This window comes from Ooceraea biroi, chromosome 1 (assembly GCF_003672135.1).
Source record: "Ooceraea biroi isolate clonal line C1 chromosome 1, Obir_v5.4, whole genome shotgun sequence".
Lineage (NCBI taxonomy): Eukaryota > Metazoa > Arthropoda > Insecta > Hymenoptera > Formicidae > Ooceraea > Ooceraea biroi.
In genome coordinates, this window is record NC_039506.1 from 19,039,212 (window position 1) to 19,059,299 (window position 20,088).

The 20,088-nt window shown below is 43.0% G+C and overlaps 1 protein-coding gene across 1 annotated transcript in view; it reads right to left on the reverse strand.

Annotated features, from left to right (window-relative positions):
• The window catches only part of LOC105278003 (myosin-VIIa), a 47,231-nt gene that overhangs the window by 16,650 nt on the left and 10,493 nt on the right, over positions 1-20,088 (reverse strand). Inside the window, exons 3-6 of the mRNA XM_011336775.3 lie at positions 13,360-13,422; positions 2,627-2,879; positions 1,092-1,429; positions 516-998 (exon numbers count right to left, since the gene is read on the reverse strand). Coding sequence (XP_011335077.2) covers positions 516-998; positions 1,092-1,429; positions 2,627-2,879; positions 13,360-13,422 — 1,137 coding nt within the window. The remainder of the gene's footprint in view (positions 1-515; positions 999-1,091; positions 1,430-2,626; positions 2,880-13,359; positions 13,423-20,088) is intronic.

The following is a 20,088-nucleotide window of genomic DNA, read 5'->3' on the forward strand; positions in this document are numbered from 1 at the left end:
CAAGCGACAAGCTGAGATGTTTATTCGCGTTGCGATTTGGTCTTTACGTTACAATGAGGCATCGTGACAACGTTATTGATTTCATTTACGTTCTTTGCGATTGTGATACCGTATCATATTTTAATGTATTAATTGTATATTCGCATTTAATAAAACCGCTATTAATTCGTACAAATCAAATTAGATTAAATCGGATGTATGCTATTATATTAATGCAATGTATATACTGCAACGTATGTACGTTTTTTAATGAGATATTGTGTTAGCGTTCGCCTTTTCCGTATAATTATATTATATTTAATTCCAGCGATCTCCGCATTAAATATATACTCGCAATTATAATAAAGCTGTTATTAATTATATATAAATTATGATAAATTAAATATATACGACGTTTATGAAAATATGTGAGGCTCGTATTATTATACGTCAGTAAATTATCGTTATTATATCACAAATTGTGCAAACTCAATATTTTGGCGCGTGAAGTGTGCATGCAACAAATTGGAACTCACTAATTCCTGCTCCAGCGCAAAGACGTAGTGGTTGAAGAACTTGTGCAGCTTCTCGTTCGTGTAATTAATGCAGAGCTGCTCGAAGCTGTTAAGCGTGAAATTCTCGAAACCAAAGATGTCGAGCACCCCGAGGAACCTCGAGCTGTCCTGACCCGGATTCGTGCAGTTGTTGATGTGATGTATCAGCCAGGCAAAGGTGCGCGAGTAGAGCGCCTTCGCCATCGCGTGCCGGTTCTCACGGGCCTCCTGCACCTTCAGCGGAATCTCCGTGATGTTACCGCGCACGTTTATCTGCCGGATCAGCACCACCCGGGTGAGATCCTCCACCTGGAGACCCAGCAGCGGCGCCACCGTGTCGACTATGTTCCTGTCCTCCTTCGACAACTCGCATCTCTCACCGTCGACGTCCTCGAAGCTCAAGTTTCCCAGCCACAGGATAGCCGACAGCACCCGGAAGATGCCCTCGCACATTTCCGGCGGAACCTACACGGCGGAAGCGTGCAATTAACGTCTCCGTGCGATAACAATGGAGACGATGCCGCGAATTTCTTTCGTTCGAACAACGAAGCTAAATACCTGGAGCACATTGAAGGCGAGCCGGAGAGCGTCGAGCTTCTTGGAGTCGGAAATTCCGTCGATCTTCACGCAGCCGGACTGGTTATAGAGGTATTTATAATGACTAGCCGGTCGCAGCTGATATTGCTCGGCGAATTCCTTGTCCCTCGTGCCGGCCTCGACTACCTGATAGAACACGTGATAGTTGCGCTCTCCCGGGCTCTGGAAGGTGATGCGACTCTGTTCCAGCAGATAGTCCTGTATGATGCATCCCTTGATCATCCACTTGCTGTCGAAGCACACTTGCATGAACTTGCCAAAGCGTGAGCTGTTGTCGTTACGCACGGTCTTCGCGTTACCTGCACAAGTTAGATGTATCTGATTAATCGACGCGTCGATTCAATATTGAAATACTCACAGATTACAATCAGTCAATTTCTCAGAGAAACTAAAAAATGTCATAAATGCAGGCATTTCACTAATACAGAAATAAATTAATAAAAAATAAAAGATGATCCATATATATAAAAATAATAATCTTCTTTATTAAAATTGAAAATATAAATCAGAATAATCCTTCTTTTTGTCGAAAGTCGTTGTTTACGAGATTTTTGTATAATTTTTGAAAGAAAACATGAAATATAAAAGGACACGTTGCTAAGCTTTTGAACTTTTGAATAAAAGTTTGCTATTTTTTCTGATTTATTTAAGTGGAAGCAGAGGTCGAGAACGAGTCGCGAAGATAAGTGGCTCCGAAAATGAAGCTACAGTATCATTATTTCATGTAAATGAATGGTCGACGTCAGTCTGACGTGTTTTATTCATAAAACCTCTTTCCCTCGTGACCCACTTCGTTCCCCTCGCCGTTGCATTTAACACCTGAGTTGCTGCCGCGCTCGCAGCCAGAGCTCGACTGATGAATCGCGACTGCTTATCCGAACGCGATTAGGATCTATTGTCTTCGTGTGCATTTTCCACTCAAAGGCAGAGCGCCAATCTGCACCGTGGAACCTGTTGTCGCGAATTCCACCGGAAGCCAAACTGAATCTTGACGGAAGTTAATTCGCTGTTCGTTCGGTACTTTCACAATTTTACGTATCACTTTGCGGGCAACGTGTTTCAAACTCATCCTAAACAAATTCCCATTTAAAGACTTCTCAATTGACTTGCAATCAATTTTGTTACTGAACATCCAGGAAAACCAGAATCTACGTTTTAATAATAAATCTTCTTCATATCACGAGATCAATCCTTAAAATAACTGTAACGTGGTATCTTTTTACTGAATCGAGTGCACAATAAACACGCCAACCGGATTTCGTTATAAACGCTGTTCTATCGCTTTCAACTGACCAATAAAAGAGATATATAAAGCGTTACTAAATTTTTGAAATGGACAAATCGACAAATTTCCCACACAGAAAATTCCCGATTCACAAATTTGAATGGAACAATCTATGCACTAAAATAATGCTACAATATATCGAAGCTGACAAAAGCGACTGCTCGTTAATGTCTCTCGTTCAAGTGGATATCATGCGCTGCTCGATCATTACCGAACGCCTCGAGGATGGTGTTGGCCTCCAGGATCTGCTGCTCCACCCAGGTATCGACGTTGCTGGTGACCGAGCACAGGTACTGCAAGATGAACTTTGTGGTCTCGGTCTTGCCGGCTCCGCTCTCGCCGGATATCACGCAGGACTGGTTGCTGTCGGTGTCCTGGAGCGACTTGTATGCCGCTTCCGCCAGGGCGAACACGTGCGGCTCCAGGGCGCCCATCTTCTGCCCGTGGTATCGATTCACGTACTCCTGCGAAAAGACGGCGTTAGGACGCTCTTTGGTGAAACGGAGTTCCGGTCGTTAACGAGGTACCGCCGCCGCTGCCATTCTCTGCGCAGAAGGGGGTGGCCGGAGGCTTTTAAAAGCCCCCGGGTCTCCGAATTCGCGAGCGGCGGTGGTGCAAGAAAGGCGAGGTCAATCTATTCTCGAATGTAACGTACAGGAAAGCTTCACGGACACTCGCATACACAGCTGGTGAAAAGCGAACGAATTATGGTCTTTTAAAAGACCGCCGCGAGGCCGTCGAGGGGACTCGTAAATCGTTCTGGATGGGGAGTTTGCGAAATCTTACGTTTCTAGGGAATCAAACAGCAAAAATAAACGTTTCAGGATTGTCAAATAAAAAATTTAAGGAAAAATAGACATTATGCTGTATATTTATTCAAGTATAAAACTTTTATACTTGAAATTGTACCTGTTTACATAACTAATTTAAAACTATATTTAATTATACCGTTGTATTATATTACTATATATATTTTCCTATATTGCGCGCGCGCATGTGTGTTTTATATAATAGATATATATTATAAAAATAATAAATATATATTATAACAATATATATCTATATATAATATATAATATGTAAATATATATCTAGAATAATAATAGATACATATTATAACAATATTCTATACGCTATTCTAATATCTAATATACGTGGTAAGACATCGCGAAAGAAGAAATCCTCGCACAGTCCGCGGATTTTTCAACCGCCCTTAGGTGCAGACAGGAAAATACGGGGTGTTGGGACCTTCGCGTGTACGATAACGTCGCGATAATCCGCGATAGCCGAACCGAAAATGTGGGCGCGGGTGTATCCCATCAGCCCCGGTAACCCGATTAATCGCGACACACACACACGCACACACGCGTGTACGCACAGCAGCCAACACATACACACTCATGCACTCATAGGCGCGTGCATCGACGACCGAGTTTCATCGCAACCCTCATCCGTGCCTTTTCCCCCGGGGGACGTAGGTGAGCGTAGACGATGAATGTGCACACATGGTGCACACATACACACACGGGAACTCCGCACGCTGCCTGGGCGGCCACCTCGCTATTAGCCGGCTCTGTTAGGTCTCGGCAACCCGAAGTAGCGCAACCCAGTTTCGCGTCGGACTCGAGCCTGCCTCGAGCGAGCGTATTCCGATGCGCACTCGCGAATTCACATGCTGTAAGCGGGCAAAATGCGCTCGCCTGGAAGCGCCGCGATACCACGCGGGGGTGCACGCTGATACGTTGCGACGGATTTCCAGTTCTCGGCTCGAAAGTACAAGATCGATGTACGATTCCAGGCGAATGAGGAATTAGAAACGAGAACCGTTTGAATTAATTGCTTTCCTGAAACAGCGTGCGAACGCTGCGATTCGCAGGGACGATCCGATTCCACAAGATACCTATTTTAAAAATCGCGTGAAAAAAGACCTAAAGAATTTTTTTGTTTCTGATTATAGACTGCTCCAGTCTAACGTTTCGATATTTATAACATTGAATATTGTTAATCGAAGCATTGGAGAAAATTCAAATGTTTTGGACAATAATTCTCGATTAAGCCAGTTAAAATACGTTCAATTTATATCTAAGATTCATGAATAAATGTTTTTATGGTTTAATTTTTTTCTTATCTTGTAGCGTAATAATTTCAGGTTGCAGACTCGTTCTGAATGTTAATTTTTGTATACTGCTGCAGAGCGGTTGAAGATGTGCGCCGAGACAACGCTAGCGAGCTATTTTCGATAGAAATTATCTCGAGGTATATTTGTGAAGATACGTCGCCCAAGATAAGCCGCAGCGCGGTCGCAAGCCTTTAAGAAAATAAGCGGAGATATAAAAATATCTCGTGTGGAAGGACGCGTTCCAGGTGGCGGTGCTCCGGAAGTTTCGACACTTCTTATTTGCTTCTTCGAAGAAGATATACGGGGACTGCATCCACGCACAAGTATCCACAAATACCTACCACATCGTATAATACGAAACTCGAAGTAAAGGAACGACATTGCAAGCACCGTATCTTATCTTCTTTTGAACTCGATTCTTCCACGCTCCCGAACTTTACAATTTGCTTCTACGCTTTCAGCACTTTCCAAACCATTCGTTAAATGCACAGTCGCAATAAAACTTCACAGGGACAATAAAAATTTTATATACTTCCTGTTCGGCGAGTTTTTATTTAAAATGTATGATTTGATGTCGATAACATCGAATTGATCAAAACACATTATTAAATCTGCATTATGAAATCTATCATCTACTATTATAGAAGGGAACGCGAATGAAAAAGTGAAAGAGAGAGAAAGTAAAAGCCGGAATGATTGATGATCTTTTGGCCATGTCTAGGATCGTTTGACATGGCGTGTGATAAAACAAACGCGATGCAGGAGAGCAAAGTTGGCAAATGCGGCGTATGAAAGCGAGCGTGGCTTCTGACAAAAGCAAGAGAGAGAGAGAGTGTGTGTGTGTGGCTTGTGACAAAAGCAAATACTGCTGAAGTGAAGTTTTGGAAGATGGCTGGAATAGGTGTCTATACGTGATTGAAAAATAAGAATGTGTGGCGTGGAACAAAAGAACGAGCGTTTGAGAACAAAGTAGCAGTGTACAGTGACGTTCTAGAGAGTGTATTTCAGAGTGTGCTCCAGAGAGAGTCAGAATTAGAGAGTTGTGAGACAGTTGCGACGAGTACCTCTGTGCGCTTCTATTAAACTATTATTACTCGTGTCACCACCGCGAATAAATTATCCCGCACTTTACATTATAAATATCATTACAAGAAATTTGGGTCGCATTCCGATGAAATTCTAGATAAAATTACTTGAATTTTCTCCCAGAAGGACAAATCGAAGACTTCTTAAATAAAAAAGTATAAAGAATAAAAAAGTCCAGAGACTCAAGGTTAGATAAAAAATTAAATAAAATTACTTCGATGCTTTTATCTCGTGCTTATATACACATTCTGAGTCTCACATTAAATTCTCTTCTTGGGTACCAGAATCCTGAGGTCGCCTCCTCAGCGACCTAATATATAAAATAACGATATGTAAATACATAAGAGAATACGGTTTCCCTTTCCGACACGCTTGAACGCGCGCGGTGTCTAAGGACTGCACTTGTTCAACCAGACGTTTATTTAACCGGTCGCTGTTTTCAACCGAGCCCGTCCCGTCCCGTCCCGTCGTCTCCAATACTCCGGAGACGGAGGCGCAAAGGGACGATTCCTCGTTCCATTTCGTTAGTGGGTCACGTCCATCGATCAGTATCGTCTACGAGGGAATCGAGCGCGTGTCAACGCTCTGGCGGGAAAAACCGGAGCAGATTTCCCGCCGCGTTCCGCTCGCGCGGAGCGATCCGCGCCGAGACATCCCTCGTGGACGACTGGTGACTTGCTGGTACACGCGTTCATCAGTTCACGCATGCATGGCTTTTCGTTGGTCGAAATTTAATTCCCTCTTTTCTATTCCTCATGTTCTATTCCGTGTTCCTTATTCCTCTCGTTGCGTCTGGGCCCTTAAGTTTTTTTACATGTCGCCGCCCTTAACGGCGGGTGATCCGTTTGCCCTGAATATAGCCGAGGATCGCGCCGTGTTTCTGATACGTCTCCACAAAGGCGGCACGTTTGCAGCGGGCATTCAACCACCAATGGGTATACAGGATCTAGCGCGGGATCTGTGATTGAAACGGGTCGACCCACTTTCCGCGTCCGCCCGTTCCCGATTATTACAAGTGTTGACTGTTCATTAAACTATCTACCGTGGGGCGATCGTCGGCCAGCCAATCGATCGACCTGAAATTGGATCACGTGGTTGACCGACCAAGGCTACGAAAAATAACACAGATTGTTTTTTTTCTGCTATTTTAGTGTTCTACACATGCGCGTGTACGCACTGAAAGTAAATCGGTGCTTGAGTCTACCATTGCGTACTGACAATGAAATGATTATAGTTATTTTTAATAATAATTGCAATAAATTTGTTATAATTACAGTTTACAAAGATTTATAAAAATATTGTTGATGCTGAAAGTCGCTGTAAATTAACGTCATTGTACCACTGTCCAACTAACAATAACTATAAGCTTTTTATAGTGGGAATTATAAGTTATTACACACACATACATGCATCGTGTGAAAAACTAAAACAATGTAATAATATAATGAGTAATTAAATATAATTAATAAAGATAATTAAATTTTCCGTCGATCAAGGGACGAGGGATGCATAGAATTTTTATGTCAGGGCTGTTATCTGCGTTGCTGGGACAATAAACGTTCATGTAATCGCATTACGGTCATGCAACCATCGACGCGATCAGTGCAGTTAATAAAAGCCCCAGACAAGTTCTTTGTATTTTCCGCCCATTAATATCGGCAACTATTTGCGCGACTTTGATTGCGGGTGATAGTGTCAAACATCCACCTCGACATCAATCAGAGCAAAATATTTGTTTACTTATCGATCAACGGAGCGGTCTTATATGTGTACGCGACGATATCGCGTAACGATGTAACGACGAAACGGTAAAAATTGCGAAATCACATCAATTTCCGCTCATTCGAGTAACAAGTCGATGCTCGTTCGATTTCGATATTACCAATCTGTGTAAAAAAGATAGTGCAATAAAATCTGGTAAAATACACAAATGGTACGTGTGTCACTAAATTTTTACTAGCATTAAAACCAGGCGCCAAATTTATATTGCTGATATGAAGAGCGATGGTGAATCGAGCGCGAATAATGTTTTTATCGAATAAAAAATTACGATAAAAAAGAAAAATCGTTTCGGGGAAGTTCGGCATGATAAGTAAAAATGGAAATGCGCTGAAAAACAAAATTAATGAAACCGATGAAATCGATATCAATCAATCAAATATAGTGCGCGTTTAGTTCTTTCGCTAGAAGTGTCCGATGTATGCATGTCCTGTCAGATTTGATGAGTCTGCAATAAAAGCGTGTAAAATATTCGCTGCACAATCGTATGAAACTTCCCATTATAATTTTATATAACACGTATGATAATTACACAGAAACAATATGCAAATTTACCACCAGCGAACCACCATGACTGCAATCCGCGTTTATATTTTATTAATCAACAATTTTGACAAACTTTTTTCACGTGTTTTTAACTCCTAACTACGTGCGATAAAAAATTATCCCACGCATGCAATATCCGCTTATAACTCACGCGATAAATTTTTATCCCATGAAGATAGTTACGTAGCCAAAAATATCAAAGGTAGTTAAGGGGATGCTGGAGTTGCTAGTGAACTATTTTTTCACTATAGCGATGGTAATTGCAGTTTCGAAAATTCTCTTTATTGCTTGTGCAGAATAAAAAATCCTTTTCCACAAATGAAGTATAGATAGAAAGAAAGCCCGCTCTACAGGACTTTATATTCAAAATGGAAAAAAGTTAGAAAAGACAAATGCAAGTTTTTAACTTTTTTCCATTTTGAATATAAAGTCCTGTAGAGCGGGCTTTCTTTCTATCTATACTTCATTTGTGGAAAAGGATTTTTTATTCTGCACAAGCAATAAAGAGAATTTTCGAAACTGCAATTACCATCGCTATAGTGAAAAAATAGTTCACTAGCAACTCCAGCATCCCCTTAAGAGTTAAAGAAATTTAAGCTAAAATCAGAATTACCCCCTCAACAAATCTGCCATAAATATCGTTAACGCAAATTTCGAATGTACACGTCATGAAATTTGTTACATTTACTATAATGTTCACTATAAATGAATATATCAAGTCGAGATCGCGATTTATGTCTAGATCATTGTGATCCTCATCCCCAAGGATCGAAGGGGGATACCCAGGACACTGAAACGTGTACTGTCGGCTCCGCGACGAGACCGGGCAGTCACGGCGAGTCCCGAATCCGATCCGCGCGCTTCGGCGCGATCAATAACATGGGGCGTGCACCACCACGGCGTGCCACCCTTTTCCTTCTGGCCCCGGCAGGGGTCCTTGGTACCTTGGTCGGCGGTACCCCCGCTGATCCCCGCAAAACACGCGTGAATGTCCCTAGCACGCAGATGTCCAGGAAAGAATAACACGCGGTCACGTTAATCTGCTTTGATCTGCGTATTTTCCTCTTTCCAAATTTTGTTTGTTAACTTTACCATTTATTGCGTCAAATTATTGTTGTCACTTCAAATCATTTTAATTCGAGTGGAATTCGAGTTATCGAGATTATATAGCCTCGAGATATGATGGAACGCTAATAAAAACGGCCGATTCCTCTTCTTCTCGATTTTACCGCGTCATCCGTTTAAAAAACCCTCTCCGACGAGTACACATCGTGTGTGTTTATAGATAGGCGCAATAAAACGTGCGGCGCGTCCGAGGCTCGTGAACCCGTGGCCGAATACGAGACAAAGTAAATTTTATCGGGCTGCACTCCAACTCCGGCGGTTCCCACCGTCCAATCCAATTTGCGCTTCGCACGCATCGCTGCACGGCGCTTGCTGCGACGTAAACGCGCGACTGCACAGAATAATATTTGAAGATCGTTTCTTTTAAAATCCAGAAGAGGTCCGCCATTCCTCTTTCTCGTGCTTCACGTGGCGAAATTGCAAGCACAAACGTCTCTTCCCCGAACTTCTCTCCCTCGCCTCGTAAAAGATTATTAAATACATGCCGCGCGAGAAAAACGACGCCTCCTTTATCCAGCAAAAGCTTAATGTAATACATAATAAAATGTAATAATTAATACATAATATCAAATGTTAATAATAATGGTAATAATAATAATAATATAAACACTCGTCTCTAGATACGGAATATCCGTAAAGTATTGTCTTACTAACTTTATCAAAATATTTTCATCGACTTTAAATTCCATTAGAATTATTCCATATAAACTTTCAAATTTCGGCTTTCCTCAAAAAGTCTAAATTCATCTAGATTACGATCTATTACTCTTGATTTATTCTATTCTTGGTTTTCCACGTGAGAATTTTTCTTCCGAGAAACCTGTTTCTCGCCGCATGCAGGATTATATTCTTTCCCCTCATTTGCGTATTCCGCAAACGGAGTGGCTGTCATTATTGCTATTAGTATTCCATCGAAATAATTCGCTCTCTGATCACGGTGCACCGTTCACCGACCGTATCGACGATGGATCCGCGGCACGCGAAGCGGGCCAAGCAGCGGAACCACGTGCACCCTAAAATAGATGTGAAGGGATGTGAAGGGGAAACAGAGAGGGAGAGGGAGAGAGACAAACAGAGATAAATAGAGGGACTGCTAAATAAAGTGCATTGCTCGATTATCACAGGGCGTGCACTTAGCGTGCCACCAGATAAACGGGAAAACGCGAACGAGGGGGAAATGCATTGCCCTCGACACGTTCGCCTTCGATTGCCGTCGCCGCCGTCGCCGCGTTGAGAACAGAACTCGTCGCCGAGCAGATAAGGGCCCGCGCAAATGAGCGGCTCGGTCGCTCACTAATTGTTGGCGTTATCGTAACCGGCGGCGTGGGCTGAAGGGAACAAGTCGAGCGTGCCTATCGCGCGGCTTTCGCGTCGCCATCGGCGCGACCTAGAAAAATCCGTCCGTCGCGAAGCAGCCGCGCGCCACGTCGGGTTTTGCCGAGTTATCGCGGCGTAAGCACGTCCGCGGCTTCCGTTTCCTGTTTTCGGGCCTCCAGTGACCGACCGCGGTGGTAAAAAGCGCTTCACCTCGCGCGGATTTCTTCGTCCCCGCGAGACGACCTCACACACCGCGATAATCGGGCGCATGCGCGCGCACGCGAATTGCACGCGTGCACGCGACGAGGAAGTGCACTGCAACCACCGGATACATGGCGGGCCCGCGTGAGGGAGACCTCGCGGTTCAACCCCTTCCTGCGGCTGTTATCGTAAACACGTACTTCAACTGCACTTGACGTTTCAGCTCTCTCTTTTTTAGCCTCTCGTTGACAGTCAGATGTCAAATGTCGGTAATCACGCGTATTGTTCTTAATTATAGCGAATTGGATAAATTTTTTATCTTTGCGGAATTTTATTAGTAAAATTAGTTTTCAAATTAGAGGAGAATCCCCTATTATGAGATATGCTCCTAATATGAGATAATGGGGTTTCTGCTAAACTAGTGAGCACTATCTGTTAGTTCCACCATGAACTTATTACTCTTGGTGTGAAATGTATTTAGTGAAAAATTCATTGTTCGTTATTGCGTTTAGCCTTTGCAAGAAAAGGTTTGTGAAATTGTGAACATGTCAAAGTAACTTGGGGTTAGTCTTTAAACCTTGTTTATTATATAATAAAGAAATGGTTGGCAATAAATTCAGTATGCAATGATAGAGTAGAATCGTAGTAACAGGAAAATACGCAATTTGTTGAATTGCTTAATTGTAGAAGTTAGATTTCATGATCGCGGAACCGCTAGGCGTGTGGCTCGTATAATGAGATATTCAGGGTACTCTTAATATGAGATAATTATTGCTCGAATATGAAGATTATGCAGTATAATAAAAAGAAAGAAAATACTACTTAAGGTTAAAGAAACGTTAATACGAATTTGTATTACGAATTTTTGTGTATTTAATTTTTATATAATCTGACTATGGAGGTTAGAGAAACGAGGATGCGTCGACAGTGGAATCGTGAAGATTTGGCGAAGGCTGTGGCAGCAGTATTTTTATAAAACTATCTAATAAAGTTTTTTAATTGCAATAATAATGTATTTTGCACTTTTAACACCGATTTCTCGAGGTATCTTATATTAGGAGCACACTTTCTCGATCCTGCGTAAAGCTCTTTTTTCAAATTTGTTTAATTTTCAGAAACAATAATATTTAAATTAGATTTTTCATTTCACCAACCTAAAGCTTATTAAATTCTCTTCAAGATAACGTATTACATTTTTAAATTCTGCCTATAGATTTCCTTACATTCGGCAAAATCGATATGGTATCTCATAATCGAGGACTTTCCTCTACCATTTGTAATATAATAAAAAGTAAAAGATCATTTCTCTCCTTCTCTCTCTCTCTCTCTCTCTCTCTCTCTCTCTCTCTCTCTATCTATCTATCTATCTATCTCTCTCTCTGTATTCTTTCTTAAATTTTTTCAGTTTTGTTTATCTTTTTCATAAGAACGTAATTAAGATATGGAAATGTTGGTGTCTAACTTTCTGTCGCAATGTTCCTGAATACCTTCCACTGAATACTAAACTCACACAGATATAAACTGTCTGTCGATTTAATTTATTTATATTTCATTTCGAGTAAGGATATTTCAGAGAGTCATGAAAGTTTCATAAAATCGTTGTCGCGAAACTTCCTCGCGACGTTTACGTTGCATTATCAAACCGAGGATTTGTTAAACAGACCGCAGCTGCCTTTCCTCTTCGTATGCACCGTTGCTGACACAAGAAAAAGAAGGAGACAAAGACTCTCTGAAAAAGAGCAAGAGAGAGAGAGAGAGAGAAAAAGAGAGAGAGAGAGAGACAGGGAGGATTACCGCATGCAAAAGTGCGTCGGAAGATAGCGAGACAGCAGTTTTAATCTTTCAGCTCGCGAGCGGTTTATCTCCGAGGGCCGAGGACTGACACGTGCACAGTAGTACGCATCCCTTTTTCCTTCGCCTTCCATCGCGGGCGACAGCGTCACGCATTGTGCCTGATATTTACTATTCCTCGCCGGTGCTTCCGGTTTTTGTCAGCCGCAGGAAACGCAGTCGCGCGCGCTTCGTGCACACGAGCCGGCAATCCATCGAGCCGGCCGGGGCCCCTATCGATCTCACGTCGTCTGCCGATAATATTCGTCGTGTCGGCCGTGTACCCTCGCCTGAATGAATACGTTCTTTTTCTCCTCTCTCTTTCTCGCTCTCTTCCTGCATCTCGATTCGGTAGGACACGCCGACCGCTGGAGAAATAACTTTGTCAAAATCGCCAAGAGCGATCGGTATTAGTCTTCCGCTTACGCCGTTGTTGTATGCGATAAACATTATTGCGTAGTAATATGCTACTCTTACGTCAATCCCCGTGTAATCCTTGCAATACTTTATCTTTTTTATGTACTCCAATATATTGCTTTTTATTGTTTTATTATTGTTCTGGCAATAATGCTCTGTTGATTTTATTTTGCATGTTATTTTCAATAGTAACAATGCGACTAAAGTATGATAAAGAGCGTGAAAAGCAGAGAGACAGGGCCTTTTAAATCTCGATATCTTGTTGTCTTCTAAAATTCACGCTCCGTGCTATTCAATCGCACGTGATTCCATCTCGATATCTCTCATTTTTCGCAATACATTAATCATATCTAATTATATCGATTTAAAATTAATTATATAATACCTAACTGCAAAATAAAATATCTATACATAATCAAAATAAAATGATCTATCTAATACACAAATTATCTAACACTATGATATAAATACTACAATTAACGTTTTCTTAAATAATAATATAATTACATAATATGATAACTCACATTCGTGTAGATGTCCACTTCCTTGTACGGGTTCACAGCCACCAAGATGGATCCCGTGTACGTCTGTGATAACATCTGTGTTAAGGAATATAGCGGTTCCAGCGGTGCGCTTCATTAAACATTCATCAGTCTCTGTTGAATATTAACTACTACATCATCGTGTATGTGTGTGTGTTCGTGGGCGCCACCGACTGAAAAGTGCCGCTGACATTTTTCCGCGTTCACAGTCGCGTGAACGCGCCCTTTGCATCACAATGCGACGAAGGGATCGTCATCGATGCGGGCTCTTCGCGTAAAGTGCAGCACACACGGGGAGCATAAAAGAAAATGCGGAAAATAAGTTCAAACCGAGCGAAAAAAAAGGAAAGAACGCGTGACCTTTTCGACGTTTTTCAACGTTTTCCGCGAAGCGCGAGCGGGAAGCTGTGTTGCCGGCCCACTTTTATTGCTTGCGCCGTAAAGGGGAAAAGTGCCGGTGGTAATCAAGCGTGCAACGCCGTCGCCGAGTTCTACAGGGTGTATTTCGCGAGCGCGCACCATTAACCATGGATTTTTTAATCAGTTCGCGAGCGGATCCAATTTAATCTCGTGATTTACCGAGAGTTTCTAGCTTGGAAATGGCGTAATTAATTAATGCAGTCAGAACGTTGCCAAAGCGAAATCAGGCCAAGATTCATAGGAGAAATAATTCCGTGCGCAGAATCTTGCTTACTTCATTTCGTACCTTAATTTGGAATCTCGCTTTCATCCCTCATCGACATTACTTGTAACTCGAGATACGGAGATCGACAGTTTCGACGGTTTCATTACGGTCGAGCTTGATTGAACCCGGTCAGATTTACCTCGCCAAGTGGAGTAAATTTATCTGAGCATCGCTCCGTAACATGGTGCATAAAAATGCAGTAACAGCTGTGAGTTCTGAAAAATAATATTCATGCTGACACAGACTCGGAATTGCAGCGTACGATTCTACGATCGCAGGAATATCGCCAAGAAAATCTCTAGGGAGAGAGAGAAAGGAAAAGAGAGAGAACAGAATAGAGCATCCCTTGCATAATAATCCGAAGATGACATGATTTCGCTGGCGCAAGGGGGAGAGGGACGTGCTCCGCGCATAATGACGTCAGGCTCGGGGGGTCGCCCATAAGAGGGATGACTCATAGCCGCACCGTTAACAAAAGGGGGTGGTACACCTATAACTGTACCCTTCTGTAACATTTGAGACCGGCTAGGGTGATGATCTACGACCGGAGGTTTGAAACTCATTTCAGCCGATAGTAAAGTTTAATCCCTTAGCGCCTGAATATTGCCATTTGAAAAAAAGATATGTAGTACATAGAAGTAAATCGGGTAAATAATAATTTATTTGCATTTCTGCATTTTTGAAGAATTATGAAAGCAAGAAGTTTTCTTAAAACGAAACACTGTCCCCTCAAGAATTATGGTTTTATAATTAAAACGGACTGCAATGAGATACAGACATAGAAGTAATTAAGAAATTAAATATTAATTAAAAATCTATATATATTACTTAGTGAATAATTATTAGAACTAATTATTAAATATATACGTTAGGTATCATAATTATTTTTAAGATTCTAGAATTAATAAATAATTTGGAAATAATTTATTAATCCTGCGCATCTTTTATATAAATAGAGAAATAATAAATTATTACGATATATAATATTATAAATAACTGTATCAATGCTAATTAGTGCTAACATATATATATTCATCCCATTTTCCGCCTCGGAATCAATGCAGTGTAAGTATAAGTGAAAGAAATGTTACACGCATGCTAACATTTCTCCCTACAAGGTTCACAAAGTGTCCCGATCTGGTAAACGGTTTCGGTTTCCCGTTAGTGCCCGATACCAGTTCTATCGCGTGAAACCCGTTATTACCGACGAGGGAGGCCCTAACAATTTAATTAACCCCGTGGACGCGCCCCCGTGTCGCCTATCGCCCAGCTTCTTGATTTACGTTCTCGCCGCTACCGAAACCTCAGGCTTAATTACAAACGGTTTGTCCGTCCACTGGCGGAGTTTACTCGGAGAGCCAAAGAGTCGAGAAGTGCGGCCGCCTTTTCCACTCGTCGATTTCGGGAGCTGATCTCCTAGAACGGGTCGGAACTTTCAATTTCCTTCGCGAGATTGCCGGCGCACACACCCGATAACTATACCGGATCGTTGTAATTAGCTTCGACCGTACTTTAACGAGATTCCAGATCGAGTAGGAGGCTTCAGGAACCGGCGTGCAGGAAGAATGGAAGGCGCGATCGAACAATCGATCTAACGCTTCAACAGGAACGCTTAGCGAGATTCCGGCATCGCTTTCTGGACCTCTACGTAGCGGAAGTTTCTGCAAGATTTTATGTTACTGTTGTTATGTCTGTTATTGCTGTTACATTTGATTCCTGCAGAGAATCAGTAAGACTGATGCAGTTTGAATAAAGTGACATCTTTGTTTTGGCGCTCCAGACAGAGGAAAATGATTTCTGATCGTACGTTGATAAATGTGGATTGAAACGCAGAAGTAAAATTTATTCATCAGCTACCTTTGATCCAACGTCTTATTCTGCTCGACATAATTTTTCGGTACACGTGAGAATTAGATCAAGCATGAAAGATCGAAAAGGACAACGTAATGAGCAGAAATGAAAAATGCCTTCAAGAGCAAATCGCTCGGAACGAATTAACTGGCCATTTCCCTCCCCCTCGAGATGGTCCTCGTGTCAATCGCACAATCAAGCGGGTGGTCCCGAATGCGCGCGTACGATTTCAGACAGTAATAAACGGCGGGTGTCGCCTGGCACGAGTGCATGCGGAAACGGCACTCCAGAAAGACAGAGAGAATCCGAGAAAGAGGGAGAATCTCGATTGCATTTCAATCTAGCCGAGCATGCAAGATCGGAAAGTGGCTCGAGTGCGGAAAGAACCTCGAGCCGATGAACCGGATGTCGTACGATCCTCTTTCTCGCGTGTTTCCCCACGTGCACGACACCACGTTCACGAACGTGCGCGGGCACGCGAATGCGCGCGCGAAGAGGGTAGTTCGCTCTCGTTAAGCCCTCTCGCTGGCGGAGCGCCCTTAGCCGGCTCGAATTGCACTCGTCGCGCGGGGTTGAACGGAGGGGAAGAGGGTGAAGGTGGAACAGACGGACGAAGGGGAGCGATCTTCAGCACCTTCCGCACCGAAAGAGAAGGGAGAGAGAGAGAGGCTGAATGTCTAGAAGGGTTGCCGAGAAATATTCATCGATGCGAACGAATTGGGGCACTCGCGCTGGAAAGGGTTGCCAGACACCACCGAGAAAAGCGGTTAATTATCGCGCGCAACGAATGACTGACTGCCTTCTGGTTCGCCGGTTCCTTAAACCTTTATTCGAGCAACCTACTTTCACGAGGCCGGCGAACCACCGAGCTGCCGTTTGCCGACACTGATGTTTCGTACGCCTGTGTTTTCTTGCAGGCGTGGCGGACTCGCCTCGTGCTTTTGTCCGCTTGTCAAACGCTAATTACTGTTACATCGGAGAGTGCAGCAGGCGACAGGTCCTGGACAGATGCTGGATCCCAGCCGCGCGCTGGGACCCGGATCAAGATGCAAATCCTAGCCTGAATAAAACGTCCCATCAACGGTTTTTTATAGAAAGAAGCTGATTAATCTATTACGACCTGACTAGCTGTTACTATCGATAGTTAATCTAATTTTACGGTGCCAGCTGTAGTCGAAACAACTGCTTTTTTTATCGCTCAAGTGAATCCTTGGCAGAATAGCTTCCGCAACATTTTCACGCAAACTGAAGCTAATTAATCTATCATGATCTAGGATCTAGAATGCTAGGATCGCTAATTAATCTACTTTATTTGCTGAAATTGAGATAAAAATGCTTTTCCTTCGAGAGAGAGACCCAATAGAAGGCAGCTAACATTCATAATAACTTTTTTTTAGGTTTGCACGATTTTCATTCGTTACTAGACATTGGATAGTAGCTGTATCAGTTCACTGTACGTGCAAGAAGCTCTCCACGCCTGCAGCGCCGAGAGCTGTTCTTCGCCAGCTGTGAATCTCATTCTCGTCCACGACGGCGACAAGAAGCGCTCGACGACGGAGATTTGGAAGAGCCGAGGGACGCGGATGGCTTTACGAGCCGTTTAATTCTTCGATTACATCAGACAGATCGACAAAAAAATACCAGAAGAAACACATGTGCGATGGTGCAGAGCTTGACTTCTGGGAGATAAGTCTCGCTTCTTGCATGCGTGACCTTTTCGTTAAATGGAACGTTTCTCAATCGAGAACCTTACGAGCACGCGCGCGCGCGAAAATTACAGTGGAATCAGGAATTATCTGTCTCAAGCGTCCCAAAAAGAAAACTCGGGCATTTCTCATTAAATAAAAGCGTCATTCATATCATTAAATTGATTAAATAATGGCGTTTACAGAATATCTCTTTCGAAGTCACAGTCATTTTGAAGACAACTTATTTTAAAGACGCCGGTTTTAGAATCATTGGTATACCGTGGAATCGATGTAACGATGAAAATTACACATTGTATTTATATAAAAGTGTTATTTTTCTGCGTTAATCCGTTCTCATCTACGCGACGGAAGACTAGGCTAAGCACACGTCCTCCCACACGTCTCATCCGGATGTCGTCGTGCACGAGGAAATGTTCACTAATAAACGGATTGTCGGCGACCTAAATCACCAACAGAAACGCAACGCGTATTTGAATTCCGGCGGCGAACACGTCAATTGGAGCGAACCGAGTGGCTGCAATTTTTGGTCCTCTAACGTCGCAACTCGAGCGTCGCGAGAGAGTTTCCGGTTGCACAAGAGCTGTTATATATCTACGAGAGTCCTTCATATCATATCGCTGAAATGCAAGCAACTACATTTAGGGAGCTACACATCCGAGAGAGAGAGAGAGAGAGAGAGAGAGAGAGAGAAGGAAAGAGAGAATCATGATCACAGTAGGAAGTTAATTAAGGGGAGAGCCTGCTTTAGAACGCTGAAAATAAGGTATATTTTACGAATTGTTTTTGGAGAAACTATACAGCGGATCATTATAAAACTTTGATGCATTTATTAGTACATGCTTAAAGATAAAAAAAAATTATTTTTTGATTTGAATATATCGCTTGTAGAGGTCGTCCTGGAGAAGTCTTAGTGCAGCCGCGTCGCCGGCATTGCAAATTGGTGAGCATTCTCCTGCCTCCAAATTTCGTCTAAACTGAAAAATTGAAATATGTTCTCGTTATTTATGAATTCCCATCGTCGATGAACCAAAGAGAGAAGAAAAAAGTTGAAAAGTGCCAAAATGGTGGAGCTTAGAACACAAAAGTACGATTTTTAGGCAAAGTTGTTGACCTTTTTCATGCAAAAGTAATTGTTTAACTTAATGTTTTTATGAATATTAAAGGTTCATCGACGATGGGAATTCATAAATAATGAGAAAATATTTCAATTTTTCAGTTTGGATGAAATTTGGAGGCGGGAGAATGCTCACCAATTTACAATGCCTCCAGGACGACCTCTACGGGCGATATATTCAAATAAAAAAATAATTTTTTTTATCTTTAAACATGTACTAATAAATGCATCAAAGTTTTATAATGATCCGCTGTATAGTTTCTCCAAAAAAATTCGTAAAATTATACCTTATTTTCAACGTTCTAAAGCAGGCTCCCCCCTTAAACAAAGCGACGACTACGTTCGCCGATGATTACATTCGCTTCTCGTGCTCGTTGAATGCGCCGTCTTTTAATTAAAATGTCACGAGATTAGGCAAAATCGTATTCGATGTTAATTACATAACGTTAGTCCCACAATTAGCGGTGATCCTACTAAACGCCGCTCGTGACGAAGTTAACTCACGCGAACTCCCGGTGAGCGCGTGGAGTATTAATTTTACGCTCTTTATCTCAGTCTTTCTTTTTCTCGCGTAGAAAATTTTGATCAACCAGAATTTGACCTCTCACAAAAATTTCCCGCTAAACTCGGCGACATCGCGACGTTGCTTGACCTGGAAGAGGTCTCTCGTCCCTCTTTTGCTCTTCGCCTTCATATTTCAGTTCAATTCATCGGCAAATTGTTCGTGATCAAATAATCGATCGTAATTTAATCGTGAGTTTGAGGTCCCTCTTATTCTCGTTTCACAAGCTCTCGATACGTGCGATATACCCTGAGATCCAGACGACGACCGCAAAACCGAGACCGAGGCATCCCCCGACCGCTTGGTCGGCGAGCCAAGAACGCTTCGCGATTCGATCGCGAGCCCGACTGCGAGTGTCGTTTCCTGAAGCGGCGGAGAGAAGAGGGAGGTGGGAAAGGGGGAGAAGAGAGGGTGTATCGGACCGAGAGGGTTGACAGTGGGTCGTCGCGGTGTCGGTCGTTGGGTCGTCGGCGGTGCCGAGCCGACGAGAGATGAATGGGTCTGGAAAGCCCGGGGGTGGTTCGCCAGCTGACTGCCGGGGTCGTCATAGCAACGGGACGACCCAGGAGCGCGATCCTGCCCACACCCCTGCAATATTCATACGCGTCGACCCTTCGCCCCCCCTGCCTCGCCCCGGTAGTGGCCGATTCACCTTTTTTCCTTCCCATTCTTCGCCGATCTCCTTTTCGGAGCACGACACGAGACCAGGCGGGACCGGCTGGCCTTTCCTGGTCGCCCACCTGCCCATCATCCCTTCGATCGGGCTCGCCCGTGAAACAGGAAAGAACGA